The sequence below is a fragment of the Schistocerca americana genome, chromosome 1, assembly GCF_021461395.2.
Source record: "Schistocerca americana isolate TAMUIC-IGC-003095 chromosome 1, iqSchAmer2.1, whole genome shotgun sequence".
NCBI lineage: Eukaryota > Metazoa > Arthropoda > Insecta > Orthoptera > Acrididae > Schistocerca > Schistocerca americana.
The window spans coordinates 995,304,384-995,323,572 of NC_060119.1; the positions used below are offsets into that span (position 1 = coordinate 995,304,384).

The 19,189-nt window shown below is 40.4% G+C and overlaps 1 protein-coding gene across 1 annotated transcript in view; it reads right to left on the reverse strand.

Annotated features, from left to right (window-relative positions):
* LOC124616017 (protein CREBRF homolog) overlaps positions 1 to 19,189 on the reverse strand; it is a 110,083-nt gene that overhangs the window by 74,310 nt on the left and 16,584 nt on the right. The window contains exon 3 of the mRNA XM_047144237.1: positions 13,748 to 13,846. Coding sequence (XP_047000193.1) covers positions 13,748 to 13,846 — 99 coding nt within the window. The remainder of the gene's footprint in view (positions 1 to 13,747; positions 13,847 to 19,189) is intronic.

The following is a 19,189-nucleotide window of genomic DNA, read 5'->3' on the forward strand; positions in this document are numbered from 1 at the left end:
CTACAATGTTGATAGGGTTAATTTTGAAGAACTCTGGGACAGAGATGGAACAGGACTGGAATTATTCTACTCTACGATGACCCTACAGAGATTCAGGTTTCTCGCACAGTGTCTGAGATTTGATGATAAGTCAACAAGGTCCGACAGGCGAAAAGAGGATAAATTGGCTCCTATAAGAAATATATTTGATTTGTTCACCAAAAGCTGCACAGAACACTATTCTCCTGGAGAATATGTCACTGTAGATGAAATGTTTGTCAAATTTCGAGGACGGTGTAGTTTTAGAATATACATTCCTTCCAAACCTGGTACATATGCAATAATAGTGTTCAATCTAGCTGATGCAAGAACAGTGTACATGTGAAATTCGAAAGTTTGTTTAAGTGAGCAACCAGATGGACTGCATAAGTTGAGTAATCGTGCAGCTGATGATGTCAAAAGGTTGTGTAATCATATTTCCAAAACATCAAGGAACATAATGATGGATAACTGGTTTACAAGCTATGAACTGACCCTGTCACTTCTCAAAGACCATAAATTAACACTTTTGGGAACAGTAAGGAAGAACAAGATGGAAATTCCCCCCGAATTCGCGAACACAAGAGATAGAAATGCTTTTACAAGTGTCTTTAGCTTTCAGAAGACACGCACATTAGTGAGTTATGTACCAAAGAAAAATAGGTGCCTACTTCTAATTAGGACTATGCACCATGACAACAAAATAGATGCAATAACTAGGGAAGAAATGAAGCCGGAGATGATAACTCTGTATAATGCTACTAAGGGTGGGGTAGATTTAGTAGATCAGATGTGTGCCACTTATGATGTAGCAAGAACAACTAGGAGGTGGCTGTTGGCCTTATTCTTTTGCTTACTGAATTTAGCAGGCATAAATAGTCTCGTCATCTTCAGAGCTAACAACCAGGGGGAGACCAAGAGGAGAGAATTTCAGAAATCGCTTGGGAGGGCTCTTGTCGGAGGCCAATTACTACACAGAGCTGGCAGTAAGCATATCAACCGACCTCTCAAAAGATCTATCAACAGACTGGCGGGGTCGAACAGCAAGAAGATGGGAGTGTGAACTAGAGTACAGTGTCTAAGAGAGGATGGTGTTATGGGTTTGAAGATAGCAAAATGCAATATATTTGTTACAAATGTTCTAAGTTTGCGTGTCTCTAAAAACATTCAAGTTAAATTTGTAAAGACTGCAAGTAGTGGCCCGGTGTGGTAAAACGACATGTGGAAACAGTATGTTCAAAAGACATTGTGGAGACTCTGTTTACTTACAACATTTTCGTACATGTTTTCTACTCATCTGTTCAGACCTGAAGTTGGTTTTCGTAGCTTTCACTGTTCTAATCTGTGTGTTATGGCACATGACAGTCGCATTGTGTACTCATTTTTGTCCTGTACGGTATGTAAGTGTTAGAATCACTGTCTAATTTGCTTATGTAGTAATAAAGAACGACAATTTACTCAAACCCAAAGCAAAACACGTTTGTTTACATCATCTAGACAACATAACATGAATGTGAAGCCCTTTTGTGCTCCCTATCCTTAACAACTCAGACTGATATGCAGGTCGGGTCTGCGAGAGCTCTTGTAGCAACAGTGGTACAAACGAATACAGTAGGAATGCAGGGTTAAATGTTCTTGTTTTCAGTGTTTTTTACAGTAGTGTCTGTACCGGTTGTAAGGCTACGGTATGAGATACTGTCGAACAATGTAAGTCCATTAGTGACTCATGTATGCATATTTTTTGAAAAGGGGAGGGAAACTGAGGCAAATTCCTTTCTCTCAGGTGTCATATCTCCGAGAGCATCCCCATTGAGTGTCTTAATTCTGATGATTTTCCATCTCTTCAGGGGCGAAGTAGTGAACACACTACAAAAAGCAGACACTTGAAGCAGAACTGTTGTTTTCAAGACAGACATCAAACTAACTAGTCACCAGTGGGTGTTAAGATAGGACTATAATACGTGGAAGTGAGAAATGAAATACAAAGATTGGTAGAGACATTTGCCAAGTTAGTAAGCAAGCAGAGAAAGGGAAACTGTTGACGTAAGTGCAGGGAGAATATTGGGGAGAGAGGTGGGGAGGGGGGGGGGGGTGACTTTCATACAATAAGTTGAGAAAGCATTTATGTTAAATATAGTGGACTTGTTACCACAAAAGCTGATACGAAAAAAGGGGATGGTTAGATGTAGGCAGGAAGCTACCACACAGTGTTTGGTACTTGGACAGTGACAACGTTCAAGAGTTGAACAGTATGCTAGGATAAGTACAAGCAGTGGCAGAGGCAAACATGTTGAATCTAGAGTGTGGTGTGTTGAATCACAATAGGGTAGTGGACAGAATTGACATGACATACACTGAAGAACCAAAGAAACTGGTACACCAGCCTAATATTGTGTAGCGTCCTCGCGAGAGCCCAGAAGTGCCACAGCATGACATGGCATGGACTCAACCAATGTCTGAAGTAGTGTCGGAGGGAACTGACACCATGAATCCTACGGGGCTGCCCATAAATCCATAAGAGTACGAGGGGTTGGAGATTTCTTCTGGACAGCACATTGCAAAGCAACCCTGATATGCTCAATAATGTTCATGTCTGGGATGTTTGGTGGCCAGCGGAAATGTTTAAACTCGGGGAGGGTTCCTGGGGCCACTCTGTAGCAATTCTAGACGTATGGGGTATCACACTGTCCTGCTGGAATTGCCCAAGTCTGTCAGAATGCACAATTGACATGAATGGATGCAGGTGATCAGACAGGATACTTACGTAAGTGTCACCTGTCCAAGTCATATCCAGACATATCAGGAGACCCACACCACTCCAACTGCACATGCCATTACAGAGCCTCCACCAGCTTGAACAGTCCCCTGCTGATTTACAGGGTCCATGGATTCATGAGGTTCGCTGACCCTTGTCGATCACCCAGCATTGAAATCTGCAGTGATTTGCACAACAGGTTGCACTTCTGTCACGCTAAATGATTCTCTTCAGTCTTCGTTGGTCTTGTTCTTGCAGTATCTTTTGCTGGCTGCAGTGATGTCAGAGATTTGATGTTTTACTAGATTCCTTATATTCACAGTACACTCGTGAAATGGTCATACAGAAAAATCCTCACTTCATTGCTATGTCAGAGGCGCTGTGTCCCATCGCTAGTGCGGTGACAATAACACCGTGTTCAAACACACTTAAACCTTGATAATCTGCCACTTTAGCAGCAGTAACCGATCTAACAACTGCACCAGACACTTGTTACAGCAGGCATTGCTGACCAAAGGACTGTATTCTGCCTGTTTACATATATCTGTATTTGAATACGCATGCCTATACCAGTTTCTCTGGTGCTTCGGTGTATAAGGAATACAACAGAAACAATAAATTATGACCTGGATAAGGTGCAAACTCAGCAAAATTTATTGAATGAAAGAATGGTTGTAGCAGTGTTACTACACTCTCTGGCAGATAATCATGCAAGGATTGAATTTGCAATACTGTAAGAAGCACTTCATCATGTGGTGCACGGACAATTAAGTCCTATGTTGTTGCCAACACAGCAGTTCCTAATCAGACTATGAAAAGAACATTGAGAGGTACCTACAGAGTTGCAACAAATAAGGGGACCAACGGAACAAAGTCTGCCACTATTCCATCAACTGTCAAAATCTTGAATTAACATAGATGTAGCAATAATATACGTGTAGATGCAGTTCCCAGTGGCGGGTACGAATGCACGCTACAAATGCTTCGCAGTAGGCCTACATCCCTTCCCGATGAAATGGAAGACTGAAGGAAAACTCGTACAGCTAAAGACACATGAAGTGTTGCAAGTTTCAGAACAGAGGGAGATCTAAGTAAATGAGCAACAATGATACCAGAGAGAGGGTTTTGTGGTCTGTTTAGCTAAGATGGTTCAGACTAGTACACAGGCATGTGAAGTACAACCATTTCTAGGAAGACAGAAGGAGCCAAACGTCAAAGGAATGTCCTGTCACCACAACCTTATTTTAAGAAAGTGGGTGTGCATTGGGTTTATAACAGAACAGTGATAATTTCCACATCCATTGAGTGTTGTCAAGATCTGACCTGCTTATTTAATAATTTTTGTAAAAGGTTAATTAGAATGGTAAAGGCATGATTAAATTATTGTTCTTGAATTAAGAATATAAAACAAATCATTTCTGTACACTCTTAGCTCCTCCTTAACTTGGTATTAATTATCATTATGTAAAGTGTAATAGTGTGTAAGAAAGAAGGAAGCCATTAGACCTGAGGGCAGTCAAGCTTTTGCCCTTGTTGTTTGTGTTTGGTGAATGCCTTTTTTACATGGGAAAAGGCAAAGATAGCAGATCCAGCAGATACTGTTGAGATAGGGGTAACAGCTAGCCTTGTCACATTCTATTTGTGAGAAAACCTTTTATGTGGAAAAAAGTTTACCACAGACAGACTGAGCAGTGAAGGCAGACAGTCAGCAGTGATAGTGGGAGGTAGTGTTCTGGTGTGCTCTGCAAGATATTACTATTTGTGCTAATACAGGCACATACTATAAGAAGACTAAGTTTCTTAAAGCTCCTGCATTACAAAGTTGTCTCTTGTAATTATTAGCCTTGACTGCAAAACTTACCAGGCTGTATTGCGGTGTTGCATGGTTTGTACAACTTGCCTTCAAACAGGCTTAATAAGGGCAGTCATTGCGACACCGCTGTCATATCATTTTAACCAGACATGGTGAACAAGTGTGTTTTGAGTGAATATAGATAAATTTAATTTCTGTAACTTGTCACCATTTAATTCCAACCATCAATTCCAATTTTCTTACAACCTACATCAAATTTTATCAATACTGAGTGTAACAGCAGCAATGGTAGCTGCTATGATATAATCAATTCATTGATACAGAGTATTAAACATCTTGGGTGTGTCTCTTCACTGCAGTACTTGAATAAATTTGTTGGCATAAAATCATTCCCCCCCCCCTTTTCTCTAGCTACCCCCACCCCCACCCTCTCTCTCTCTCTCCCCCTCTCCCTCTCTCTCTCTCTCTCTCTCTCTCTCTCTCTCTCTCTCTCTCTCTCTCTCTCCCTTCCTTCCTTCCAATACTAAATTGGTGATCCCTTGATGTTTCAGAATGTGACCTATCAACCAATCCATTCTTCTGGTCCGGCTGTGCAAGAAATTTATTTTCTCCCCAATAAGTGAACTAACCATCTTATCTTCAGCATTCTTCTGCAGCATCACGTTTCAAAAGCTTCTATTCTTTTCTTACCTAAACTGTTTATTGTCCATGTTTTACTTCCACACATGGCTACACTCCATACAAATACTTTCAGAAAAGACTTCCTAACACTCAAATCTAGATTCAATGTTAACAAATTTCTCTTCTTCAGAAAAGCTTTTCTTGCCATTGCCAATCTACATTTTATATACTCTCCACTTTGCGCATCATCAATTATTTTACAGCCCAAGTAGCAAACCTCATCTACTACTTTAAGTGTCTCATTTTCTAATCCAATTCCCTTTGCATCACCTGATTTCATTCGACTATATTCCATTAACCTTGTTTTGCTTTTGTCGAAATTCATCTTATATACACCTTCTGAGGTACTGTCCATTCCGTTCAGCTGCTCTTCCAAGTCCTTTGCTTCGACAGAATTACGATGTCATCAGCAAACATTCTCCCTGGACTTTAATTCCTACTCCAAATTTTTCTTTGGTTTCCTTCACTGCTTGCTCAATGTACAGAATGAGTATCACATCTCAATCACTGCTCCCTTTTCATGCCCCTCGACTAACAACTACTATCTGGTTTCTGTTCAAGTTGTCAATAGCCTCCCACTCCCTGTATTTTACCCCTACTAGCTTCATAATTTCAAAGACAGTATTCCCGTCAACATCGTCCAAATATTTCTCCAAGTCTGCAAATGCTATAAACATATGTTTGCTTTTCCTTAATCTATCTTCTAAGATAACACGTAAGGTCAGTATTGCCTCATGTTTGCCTACATTTCTCCAGAATCTAAACTGATCTACCCCAAGGTCAGCTTCAACCAGCTTTTCTATTCTTCTGTAAAGATTTTGTGTTCGTATTTTGCAACTAGTATGACCTATTAAACTGATTGTTCCATAATATGCACACCTGTCAGCTCCTGCTCTCTTTGGAACAGGAATTATTATATTCTTCTTGGAATCTGAGGGTATTTGGCCTGTCTCATACATCTTGCACGCCAGATGGAAGAGTTTTGTCATGGCTGGCTCTCCCAAGCCTATTAGCAGTTCTGATAAGATGTCGTTTACTCCCGGGACCTTGTTTCAACTTACTTCTTCCAGTACTCTGTCAAATTCTTCTGCAGTATCATATTTCTCATCTCATATTCATCTATGTCCTCATCCATTTCTATAACATTGTCTTCAAGTACATCTCCCTTGTATAGATCCTCTACATACTCCTCCCACATTTCAGATTTCCCTTCTTTGCTTAGGACTGCTGTTCCATCTGACTTCTTGACATTCATCCTCAGTTGGCTTCACTATTTTAACTTGTAAAGCTACCCATTCATTTTCTACTCTATTTGTTTCCCTTTTTCTAGTCAGCTGTTGCCTACAGCTCCTTCTGAAACTCTTAACAACCTCTGGTTCTTTTGACTTATCCAGGTCCCATCTCCTTAATTTCCTACCTTTTTCCCATTTCTTCAGTTTTAATCTACAGCTCATACCCAATAATTTGTGGTCAGAGTCCACATCTGCCCCTGGAAATGTCTTACAATTTAAAATCTGTTTCTGAAATCTCTGTCTTACCATTAGATGACAGCTAAACTGCAGAAGATAGTATGTTGATTGTTTAAAACTAATGTTGTAACTCAGCAATATAACAAGAATAGATTGCTGCGCACCATACAGAGGAGGTGCTGGGTTGCAGACAAGCACAATGAAAACGACTGCTAAAATATTAAACTTTCAAACAATGTTCTTCTGAAATCACACACACACACACACACACACACACACACACACACACACACACTTGTGAGAATGTGTGTGTGTGTGTGTGTGTGTGTGTGTGTGTTTTCTATTTCAGATGAAAGACTTTGTCAGAAAGCTTAATATCTTAGCAGCCTTTTTCATTGTGTCTGTCTATGACTCAACACCTCCTCTACCGGGTAAGTAACAATCTGTCCTTTTCATTATGTTATCATTCCATCCAGGAATTCCCAAAAAAAATCTGTTCCTAATAGGTTTAGTAAATATTTTGGCTTTACAATAAGAAGGCTGTCACCAGAATGGTTGCAGTACTGTTACAGTTTTGGAGAATTTCCTTATTACCCTGAAACTGATTTTTAAGTTTCACTGTTTTTTTTCTTCCATTTTGATTGGAATATCATCATCTCCATTTTTCTTGTTTGCTAACCAGTTGGTATTAATTTGTCAAGAAACCAGACCACACGCATTTTCAGAGCAAAATGTGCTGTGTAAACTGACATGTTAAGGAAGAAGCAATACACACTGTGCATCAGGCAAACCTTCAATAGATGCCCAGGTAACGTTTTGTAAGAAAATGTCAAGAGTACATTGAATGGAGGATCTAACTTTGACCTCTAACTCCTCTACAGAAGCTGTACACTACCTTCCACTGAGACAGAATAATGGTCCAAATTTTCAATTGGAACACAAGAGTTCACAACAGTTCCATATAATGCATAATAGCCTGTGTCTATTTGAAGTCAAATCAGCACCTGCTTGAAAGTAGGATATGTTGCGAATCCAGAAATCACAATCTGTATTCTTGTTGCCACAATAGCAACAAAACAAGCTCAAAACACGATATTATTTATAAGCTTCACTTGTAGGACATGAAGCCATTACTGTGTTGTTATGTGTCAGTAAGGTATAATACACACTTCTTGAATTCTGCAGTCAAAGGCACATTATACTGGGCACAAAATAGTGAAAACCAATATTTATACTGAAATTCACATGCTATGTGACACAGTAGCAAATGAAAACAGTGATCTAGGAAGTGCAGAGCCTCTTTTTCCAGTGCATGATCATTTTTTGTTTATTTACTTATATATTTTTTTGTTTTTGTCCTCAGGCTATCAATTTCAGTCAAAATAATAATTGACAGACATGTTTAAAACATATAATAATACTTTAAAGTCAGATCTGAAGATGGTCACCAATGACAGAAATCAAAAGTCTGAAAACAAATTATTGTTTTGTCACAGACTGGAGTAAAAGGAACAACTTCTATACTGGAAGTTGTCAGTACCAGCTAATAAAACTGTGTATTTTGATGTCTGAGTTCAGTGCACAATGTCAGCATTTCTTAGCTACATTAGTGAATACTACAAGACTACATTCACTACTGTTTTGCACAAACAACTACACTCTCGATACCATCCATATTTTTGGCACTCAGAAGATTTCCCACCATATGCAGATTCCAAATAATTCGTGTCCGGTAACTTATATTCCCACAAACTGTAGCAGAACATGAAATATAGCAAAACATGGAATATACTGCAGTGTAAATAATTAGATGAAGCAGTCTCAGATATGAAGTATAAGATACTACAAAAATCCATCCTGCAAGTGGTACGCACTGCATAAAAAAAATTAATAACTGTAACGCAGTGTGATATTGCACCCTCCTTTTTCTACCATCAGTATCATTACAATGCAGAATTCAGTCATTTACAGCCTTACAGCGATACAATAGTTAATTATGATCCTTACATTTCCAGAATTGGTTTGAAACTGACTACATCTATCGTATGTTACAAGTGTTATCTTTGCTTATAGCAAATTCAGCTGCTCTTTTATATCTTACTACATCCAGGATGAAATTATGAACTGCATTAATACCAAGTGTTGTAAACTGCTACATCTTACTCATCCAGAAACTGAACAAGAACAAAATGATGTGAACCACATCAGATTTTCATCGTTTTCATGACATCAATGATCATACATCTATCAACTAACATTTCTACTATGTAATATCTATCCTTTCTGATTGCTGTGATGGATGTTTCTGATGACTTGACCACAAATGTCTAACTCTGTCCACAGCCGAAAGCCACTGACTTTCCAGCAGGACAACCTGGTACTATGATTCACACTACTGGACAGTCATTTTCTCTTGATCCATATCACAGCTGACAAATCAAAACACAACTATACAACTGCCACCCTCAATGAATACTGGGCATGGAAGTACACAGAATCTTTGCCTCGTCCCACACTGCAGACAAATGCAATAGCATCAAACACATGCTGGTCAGCTGTTTGTCACAATGAGAGGCTAAGCAGCTCAACAAAACCCTGTGAATGAAAAATAAGAGCAATCACATGCCATCTCGACTACTTTGTCGTCTTCAAACACTAGCTGCTAAGGTAGTGAATGAAGGTTTAATCTGCCAGGAAGTTTCAATTCAGTAACACTCCACTGCAGAGCAAAGATTCATTCTGAAAACAATCCCCCAGACTGTAGCTAAGCCATGTCTCTACAACATCCTTTCTTCCAGAAGTGCTAGTCCTGCGAGGCATGTAGAACTACTGTGAAGTTTGGTACATAAGAGATCAGATATTGGTAGAAATAATGCTGTGAAAGTGGGTGGCAAGCCATGTTTGGATAGCTCAGCCAATAGGGCACTAGTCCACAAAAGGCAGAAAGTCCCAGGTTCGAGTCCTGGTACAGCGAACAGTTTTAATCTGCCAGGAAGTTTCAGTGAATGAAGACAACTTGAAAATCTTTACGGTGTATGCCACAGACTTTGATGCATAGAATTTGATCGTGAAGATGTACCCCTCCACAGGCGACACAACTTTGTTGAAGAAGATAAGAGCATTTCATTACAGCATTCCAGACAATAAGCCCCAGCCAAACACCACAAAAGTGGCATTTGACAAATAAAGACTAGCATTCAGCAACCACAAAACAGAGTTGATAGTATCAGAAAAAGGTTTTATACTGAAGCTCAACAATGCTGCCCACCTTGCAACACAGCATTTGTAGACAGGAATCATTAGTGATGGCAACTAACTAATACACAAAAAATGTCAGCTATTTATAATGGAAGATACAACAAAACTGCAATTCCTTATCGACAGAGGTGTCGACATGTCAGTATATTCCAGACTTATCCAATGCAAATTAGTAAAGACTGTATCTATCTATACATCACAAACAGCTGAACTAATTAAGACTTATCACATTAAGTGCCATACAAAAATTATACTTGTAGATATATATACGATGGTGAAAAACCCACCTTGTTGTTTCCATAATACAGCAAAAAGTCATTTTCATCACCTACAGGTGGAGGAACAAAAGACTGCAAGGAGAGTAGCAATAAAAGAAAAACACATTACTTAGAAGACATGACAAATGAAACAGAGGGGGTTTGGCAGAGATACTATGAAATTTTGAGAGATAACTCATCTTGTTAAGAACCAATAAAAAATCAAATCACATCAACAGTAACAAAACAATCTTACTTGTAAAACTTTTTTAATTTATTTGTAAAAATAAAATTGCAGACAATGTGACTATTATCAATCACATTTATTACAGAAGATGCCAATGACACTGCAGAACATTGCAGACCGAGTGGTGTATTGCTTCCTCTGTTCAGTATTCCCACAGCAATGTGAGTAGACCTCAGCATACAGAACCATGATTATCATCCATCTGACATCATTTGCCACATAAAAGTGTCCACTTGATTTCTCCATCGACTACAGTCTACTACACTACACACCCATGCTGCTCCTGCATGTTTTCTATTTCCGTCTACCCACATTCCATTACATTCTCAGCTTGTCTTTTCTTTGCTCTACAAATACAGCAATGAACATCCATGATTCCTCTATCATTCTTTTGCCTCACTAGATCTACATCTACATCTACATTTATACTCCGCAAGCCACCCAACGGTGTGTGGCGGAGGGCACTTTACGTGCCACTGTCATTACCTCTCTTTCCTGTTCCAGTCGCGTATGGTTCGCGGGAAGAACGACTGTCTGAAACCCTCCGTGCGCGCTCTAATCTCTCTAATTTTACATTTGTGATCTCCTCGGGAGGTATAAGTAGGGGGAAGCAATATATTCGATACCTCATCCAGAAACGCACCCTCTCGAAACCTGGCGAGCAATCTACACCGCGATGCAGAGCGCCTCTCTTGCAGAGTCTGCCACTTGAGTTTATTAAACATCTCCGTAACGCTATCACGGTTACCAAATAACCCTGTGACGAAACGCGCCGCTCTTCTTTGGATCTTCTCTATGTCCAGCCCGTCCCCATTTCCCCTTCATTATAGTCATAAAATCCACTCCAGTCAAGTTCCTTGTCAATGTCCCCATTCTCCATGTAATTCCAATATACATCTCTCCATTGTTTGCTGAGCAACCCCCAGTTTTTCACAATAAAGAGTCCATTATACCAGTCAACAAACATAAAAAGGTCAATTAGTGCAAAAATTTCATGTAGTCACACACATTGTACAGTGGTAGAGGGGAATGTCATGAAAAACATACTAAAAATCCTGACCTGTGAGGTGTGAGTGGGTGTCGGAGAGTGTTTAAAGGTCACTTTTCTACATTTTTCTTGAATAACTTGAAAACTGTAGCTTCTAACAAAAATGTTCCCTACAATAAAGTTTCTACTTTTTTTTTTTCTCTGGAAATAATAGTTTCTGCAGTGCAAGAGGTGGATAAATTGCAGATTATTAAAAATGGTGTTTTAATGTATGAAATTAATGTTTATTATTAAATGATGGCTCAAATGGCTCTGAGCACTATGGGACTTAACATCTGAGGTCATAAGTCCCCTAGAACTTAGAACTACTTAAATCTAACTAACCTAAGAACATCACACACATCCATGCCCGAGGCAGGATTCGAACCTGCGACCATAGCAGTCGCGCGGTTCCGGACTGCAGCGCCTAGAACCGCATGGCCACTGCGGTCGGCTATTAAATGATGTGGGTTAAGGACAAATACTTAATGTATGTACCACTTCTAAGTGCAGTAGAGCCGTATTAAGAGATAAACTATGTTCTAGTGGTGTAACAGGGTGAAGCAGGTAGGAGGGTAGAAGTGTGAGGGTAGGTAGGGCGCCAGATTGGGATCATGCAGTTCTCTCCATCATAGGTCTGCAAACTAAAGAGCAGGTAGTGATTACCCATTTTATGTATCCCACTATGCCACAAGAAAAAACTACACGGTGTTTCACAAAGTTATACAAACCCTCTCTTACGAATCTCTAGGGACGAAGTGCACAGACATGCCAGGAAAGTGTATATTTTCCACAAAGTGCATTAACACTGCATAGGACGCATACATGAGTTACTAATAACACTACCGCAAGAAAGCATGAGGACAGAATATACATTAATCTCTGCACACTGTTTTCCACTGCTAGAGTGGTAACTGATTCTTAGTCATCCTGTTCAGCAACTACAGTATTCTTCTGGGGAAGGCAGTTTCCCCACCACAAGCACTGCTTCCTTTTCAGGTTACGGACAGACTATCTCTCCAGCATTTCCTGCCCAGACTCTTACGTGAGAAGACAGACTAACGTCAATGAGTCTGTGTTTGTATAGCGGAATTCCTTTCAGTTTATTAAGTGAGTACTTATTTGCAATTGTTAAATAGGCTTTTATGTAAAATATGTTCCTATAACAATGCTGAGAAGTGTACAATTTGAGTTACTGACTGTTGTCTGTGACCTCGGTAGTGTTGGTAGGAAATATATTTGAATGGTAAATGTGGCACTTTGCTGCTGTTTATTGTTGACAGCATAATGTAAGACCGTGTAGCTGTGTTGTTGTCACTTGGTGGTGAATTAATGAATAGCCAGAGAGTTACTGCATTTCTCTCACCATTACCGGGAACTGAATAAATGATTTCCAATCAGTAACTGCTGGAACTTGTAGTGTGGCCTGCACTGACACTTACCATACATCCACATTACGTCTCAAATGGTGGGTGTCAATATTCAAATCTACAACATAACGCTGCTATAATGCAGTGCTTGACTTATGATGAAATATAACAGCTAGGTGACCTTCCATTGCAGAGGGAAAGAGCTTAAGCCTCTTTAGATTTTGAGAAAGCTGAGGCTGGCATCATTCATTTGATACCTCTCATGCTGTGAAAAGTATTCCAGTCAGAAATGGTGGATACAATGAAAACAATGTGTCAAATACATAGTGACAACACGTTACACTTGAGAAAGGCTCTTCAGTGGTAAGACAGTTGGCAGCTTGGCAGCTCCAGCTGTTGACCATTTTTACATAATAGCACACTTGACAACTGCCAATAAGTACCCACTCAATAAAATGAAAATAATTTCACTATATTACACACACTCAGTGGAGTTATTCTGTCTATTCACATAAGATTACTGGAGAGGAAATGCTGGAGAGATACAGTCTGTCTGTAAACTAAAAACGAACAGTGCTTGTGTTGGGAAAAGTTGCCTCTACTGGAAGAGTGCTACAATTGTGCTATGATTCCTGTACTGGATGACAATGAATCAATCATAAACCAGTAAAGAGTTCTTTAAATATTTTTCAAATAACGAAGTTTCCTCAGCAACCTTACATGGCACATGGTATCAGGAGATTTAAATTAGATCTAGTATCAAACAGTAATTACTTTAACTTCATAATCATTTATTATCAGTCAGTCTCAGTTAAGCTGTAGTAACTGGGATGTTTAAAGATATACACACACCTGCATCTGAAGAGAAGTCCTCATAATGATCGCTGTCATCTTCAGAATCAAACCCCTCATCATGAGAAAATTCATGAGACTCGGGGCTTAAAATACCACCTGCAGAAACAAACAATAAAAATTAGATGGGATAGTGTTAACAAGCACTAATAGATCAATGTAAGCATCCAAAGTTTTTAATGTAGGAAGTAAACTGTCATTTTTCTTGCTGTATGACACCATTTAATTAATCATAAAAAACATGGAAACACTCTGCCAGTTTTTGTTGTTTTTTTTTTAAGCCCAGTGTTGCATAAATACAAGACAATCATCAGATCTTATTAGCAAAAGGAAACACCAGGTATAACTTCAATGTGTTCTGTATGTGATTCCTTCAGATATAGAAACAGGCTTTAATATGACCACAGCGAATATCAGAAAAAAGGAGAGATGAAAAAGTGTCAAACTACTACACACTGTATATGATAACCGAGGATTTAAAATTATATGATTCAGGTACCTCGGCTCTGTAACCTCAATCTTTCACTGATTCAACTATCTACCAAAGTGCACTGCCGTGTCTCATCACCTATCTCTGTCTTCAACATTCTGTTCAATACTGTAGCTTCTTTACTTGTGACAATTTCAGTGCTATGAACTACTACCTTACACTCTTCCATTCAATTTAGCCTTTACACTGTAACTAATCTGGCAGATATAATTATTTCCCATTTTACAGTGCAGCCTTATCACCCTCAAACCAGGTGTCATAAATGTAATATGTTTGTTCAATCTGTGAATCCAATGCTGCAAAAGATTTTTTATACTCATCTGCGGTGGTGGCTGGGATCTCCTCCCTGAAATTGATTCTCTCACTTTCTTATCTGCTTCTGTGACATCAAATCAGTGTTTTACCAGACTCCTCTTTTATGGAAACACAAAGAAGTTGGATAGAGCCATGGCACGTGAGTAACACGTGTAGGGCCGTTTTGGCCAAAAACTTGTGCAAAGTGATGGCTGTGTGACCAGCAGAATTGTCATTGTGGGAAAGCCCTTATCCACATAGGACCTTATTTTGGCGCTCATCGCTACACTATCTCTGATACCTCCAAATACAAAATTGATTAACAGTCTGATCTGGATGGAACACACACACACACACACACACACACACACACACACACACACACACACACACACACACACACAAAAGTAGTACTCCACTGATGCTTCATGTCACTTTAGTTTATTGGGACAGGCAGCAACATCATCTTCCATTGGCTCCATTGTTTTTAGTTTTGGTGATATAACAATAGAAACATAACTAATCAGCAGTAATGATCTTGGCAAATAAAGTCTGGGCTGATATGGAGCTGTTCTTTCAAAGCACACCATGCTTCCACTCAACATTCTTTTTGGTGACCAGTCAGAAGAAGGGGCACATATCAGCAGTAGCTCTTCTCATTCCCAAAACTACTATTACGATTTTCATGAGCAGGGAGCAGAATTTCACAGCCACTTTTTTTACTTTCATCTAGCATTGTATATACAAAATAAAAATTAAAAAATTGAATAAAACAAAGGCATGCAAACAGCTGTGGTGAAGGAAATTGCTATATGAAGAAAAGCCCTGAGCAATACCTAGTGAGAAAAAGCACATTATGCAAGTTCCACCCAGGGCAGCGATATTCCACAAAACTTTGAGTACCTCTTTGTATTCTTATTTCAGGATATGTCAGTGTGTTAAAATGAAGAAACTAAAAACACATCAAACACCAATTATAATGCAACCATACTTGTATTCTTTCTCGCAATACCATTCAGCTGCTGCAGTCAACTATTCCACCTCAACTGCAACCTGCCTGGACCATGCATGCTGCAGCAATCTTTGGAAACAACCAATATACACTCCTGGAAATAGAAAAAAGAACACATTGACACCGGTGTGTCAGACCCACCATACTTGCTCCGGACACTGCGAGAGGGCTGTACAAGCAATGATCACACGCACGGCACAGCGGACACACCAGGAACCGCGGTGTTGGCCGTCGAATGGCGCTAGCTTCGCAGCATTTGTGCACCGCCGCCGTCAGTGTCAGCCAGTTTGCCGTGGCATACGAAGCTCCATCACGGTCTTTAACACTGGTAGCATGCCGCGACAGCGTGGACGTGAACCGTATGTGCAGTTGACGGACTTTGAGCGAGGGCGTATAGTGGGCATGCGGGAGGCCGGGTGGACGTACCGCCGAATTGCTCAACACGTGGGGCGTGAGGTCTCCACAGTACATCGATGTTGTCGCCAGTGGTCGGCGGAAGGTGCACGTGCCCGTCGACCTGGGACCGGACCGCAGCGACGCACAGATGCACGCCAAGACCGTAGGATCCTACGCAGTGCGGTAGGGGACCGCACCGCCACATCCCAGCAAATTAGGGACACTGTTGCTCCTGGGGTATCGGCGAGGACCATTCGCAACCGTCTCCATGAAGCTGGGCTACGGTCCCGCACACCGTTAGGCCGTCTTCCGCTCACGCCCTAACATCGTGCAGCCCGCCTCCAGTGGTGTCGCGACAGGCGTGAATGGAGGGACGAATGGAGACGTGTCGTCTTCAGCGATGAGAGTCGCTTCTGCCTTGGTGCCAATGATGGTCGTATGCGTGTTTGGCGCCGTGCAGGTGAGCGCCACAATCAGGACTGCATACGACCGAGGCACACAGGGCCAACACCCGGCATCATGGTGTGGGGAGCGATCTCCTACACTGGCCGTACACCACTGGTGATCGTCGAGGGGACACTGAATAGTGCACGGTACATCCAAACCGTCATCGAACCCATCGTTCTACCATTCCTAGACCGGCAAGGGAACTTGCTGTTCCAACAGGACAATGCACATCCGCATGTATCCCGTGCCACCCAACGTGCTCTAGAAGGTGTAAGTCAACTACCCTGGCCAGCAAGATCTCCGGATCTGTCCCCCATTGAGCATGTTTGGGACTGGATGAAGCGTTGTCTCACGCGGTCTGCACGTCCAGCACGAACGCTGGTCCAACTGAGGCGCCAGGTGGAAATGGCATGGCAAGCCGTTCCACAGGACTACATCCAGCATCTCTACGATCGTCTCCATGGGAGAATAGCAGCCTGCATTGCAGCGAAAGGTGGATATACACTGTACTAGTGCCGACATTGTGCATGCTCTGTTGCCTGTGTCTGTGTGCCTGTGGTTCTGTCAGTGTGATCATGTGATGTATCTGACCCCAGGAATGTGTCAATAAAGTTTCCCCTTCCTGGGACAATGAATTCACGGTGTTCTTATTTCAATTTCCAGGAGTGTAGTTACAAAATCCTGATTAATTTTGCAGCAAATTCATTGTGGCTCAATGATTCTGAAATCCAATGATTTAGGAAGAAATGCTGTAGCAAGAATTAGGAAGAGCAAACAATTACTTACTGCAAAAGAAAGAGAAAAATTATTGATTAATGAAAATTTTTGTTACAATTTTGGTACTCGTTTAAGCATCAATACAGAGACAAGGTCAAAGGAAAACTAACACAGGAAAAATTGCAATAATAGAAAATGATTGGTTGAATATGTGTATTATAAGGAGTAAAGTAACAGCTCACCACAAATTATTATTATTATTATTATTATTATTATTGTTTTCTGTCAATTGACTTAAGTGCCTCAATTGTACATTGAGCTGTTACCTTCACTCCTCGAATTATTTAAAGGAGAAACTGCTGTAGAAATGAACAAACAAGAGGTATTAACTACAATTTTGAAATGCGGCCAAGTCAGAGAATAGCTAAGATAGATGGTACTTCTACATCTACAAAATTACACTGCAATTCACATTTCACTGTTAAGCACAGGGTGCACAGAATGACTTTCGGACTATTTCTCTACCTAAATTTTTGTGGGTGAGTTCTTATTTCTCATACTTTATAGTGATGGTCATTTCTTCCTATGTAGACGGGAGTAGGAAGTTGGTAATCAGAATTCAGTGAAAAGTTATGGCCGCCACAAGAAATGCCTTCGTTTCACTGACTGCCACCCCAAATCGTTCACCACATTCATGAGACACTCCCATATTTCATGACAATACAAAACAAGCTACTCTTCTTTGAAATTTTTCCATGTCCTTCGTCAATGCTATCTGGTAAGCATCCCACGTGACATAGCAATACTCCAGGAGAGGACGGACAAGCATTGTGTAGGCAATCTCTTCAGTAGATCTATTTATAAGTGTTCTGCCAATACAACGCAGGCTCTGGTTTGCTTCCTCACGACATTTTTTATGTGACGGTCCCAACTTAAGTTATCCGTAATTGTTATACCTAGGTATTCAGCTGAGCCTAAAATCTTTACATTTGTGTGATTTGCAGTGTAACACAAATTTAATGGAATTTTTACAGTACTCATGTGGAGGACCTTACACTTTTTATTGTTCAGGGTCAATTAGTAGTTCTTGCACCCTGCAGGTATCTTGTCTAAAGCATTTGCAATTTGTTTTTCTTCTTCTGATGGCATTACTAGGTAGTAAATTATTGTGTCATCTGCAAAAAAATCTAGGGGATCTGCTCAGACTGTCTACTAAGTTGTTTATACGGATTAAGAAAAGTGTCAATTACTACCACATGAGATCTTTCTGACAGGGAATGGCTAATTCAGATGCACACAGCTGAGATGTTACTCCATATGCATACAATCTGATTAAGGAACTGTATGAAAATGCTTCTGGAAAAACAGAAATGTGGAACTGATTGAGATCCATTGGTAATAGCACTTTCATTTCATGTGAGTAAAGAGTCAGTACTGCCTCATAGGAATGGTATTTTCTGAAGTTGTGTGTCAACACACAGTTTTCTTCGAAGTATTTTATGATGTTGGAACATAATACAGGTTCAAAATACCAATAAAAATCTCTGCCAATGTTATGGGGTCTACAATTCAACAGATTACTTGTACCTCCTTTCTAGTGTTTTGGTATGACCTTTGCCACTTTGCAGTCTTCAGGTAGATCTACAGATCTTTCATCAAGGAAAGGGTTGTGTACGATAGGTAAAAAACTGAACTATTTCATCCGCATACCGCGTTTTTTTTTTTTTTTTTTTTTTTTTTTTTTGGCGCAAAACTGCTATGGTCATTAGCGCCCGGTCAGTGACTTAGGAAACAGTAAAAACCGAAAATGGAAACCAGCAGCAATGGGAACGAAACTCAAAAAACTGGAGAAACTAAAAGCAGAAGGAAGGCTTAAAAAAAAGGGGGCTTCAAATGACTGATGTCATTTCACTGGCACTAATAAACTCGAGAACGTGATCGGCTGAGCGCGTGTCATCTGCTAAAATTGACGATAGATCAGGCGACAGCTGTAGACGGGCGCGTAATGGAGTAAAATAGGGGCACTCAATTAAAATGTGTCTTACCGTCCACAGCTGAGAGCAGTGGGGACAGAGAGGGGGGGGAT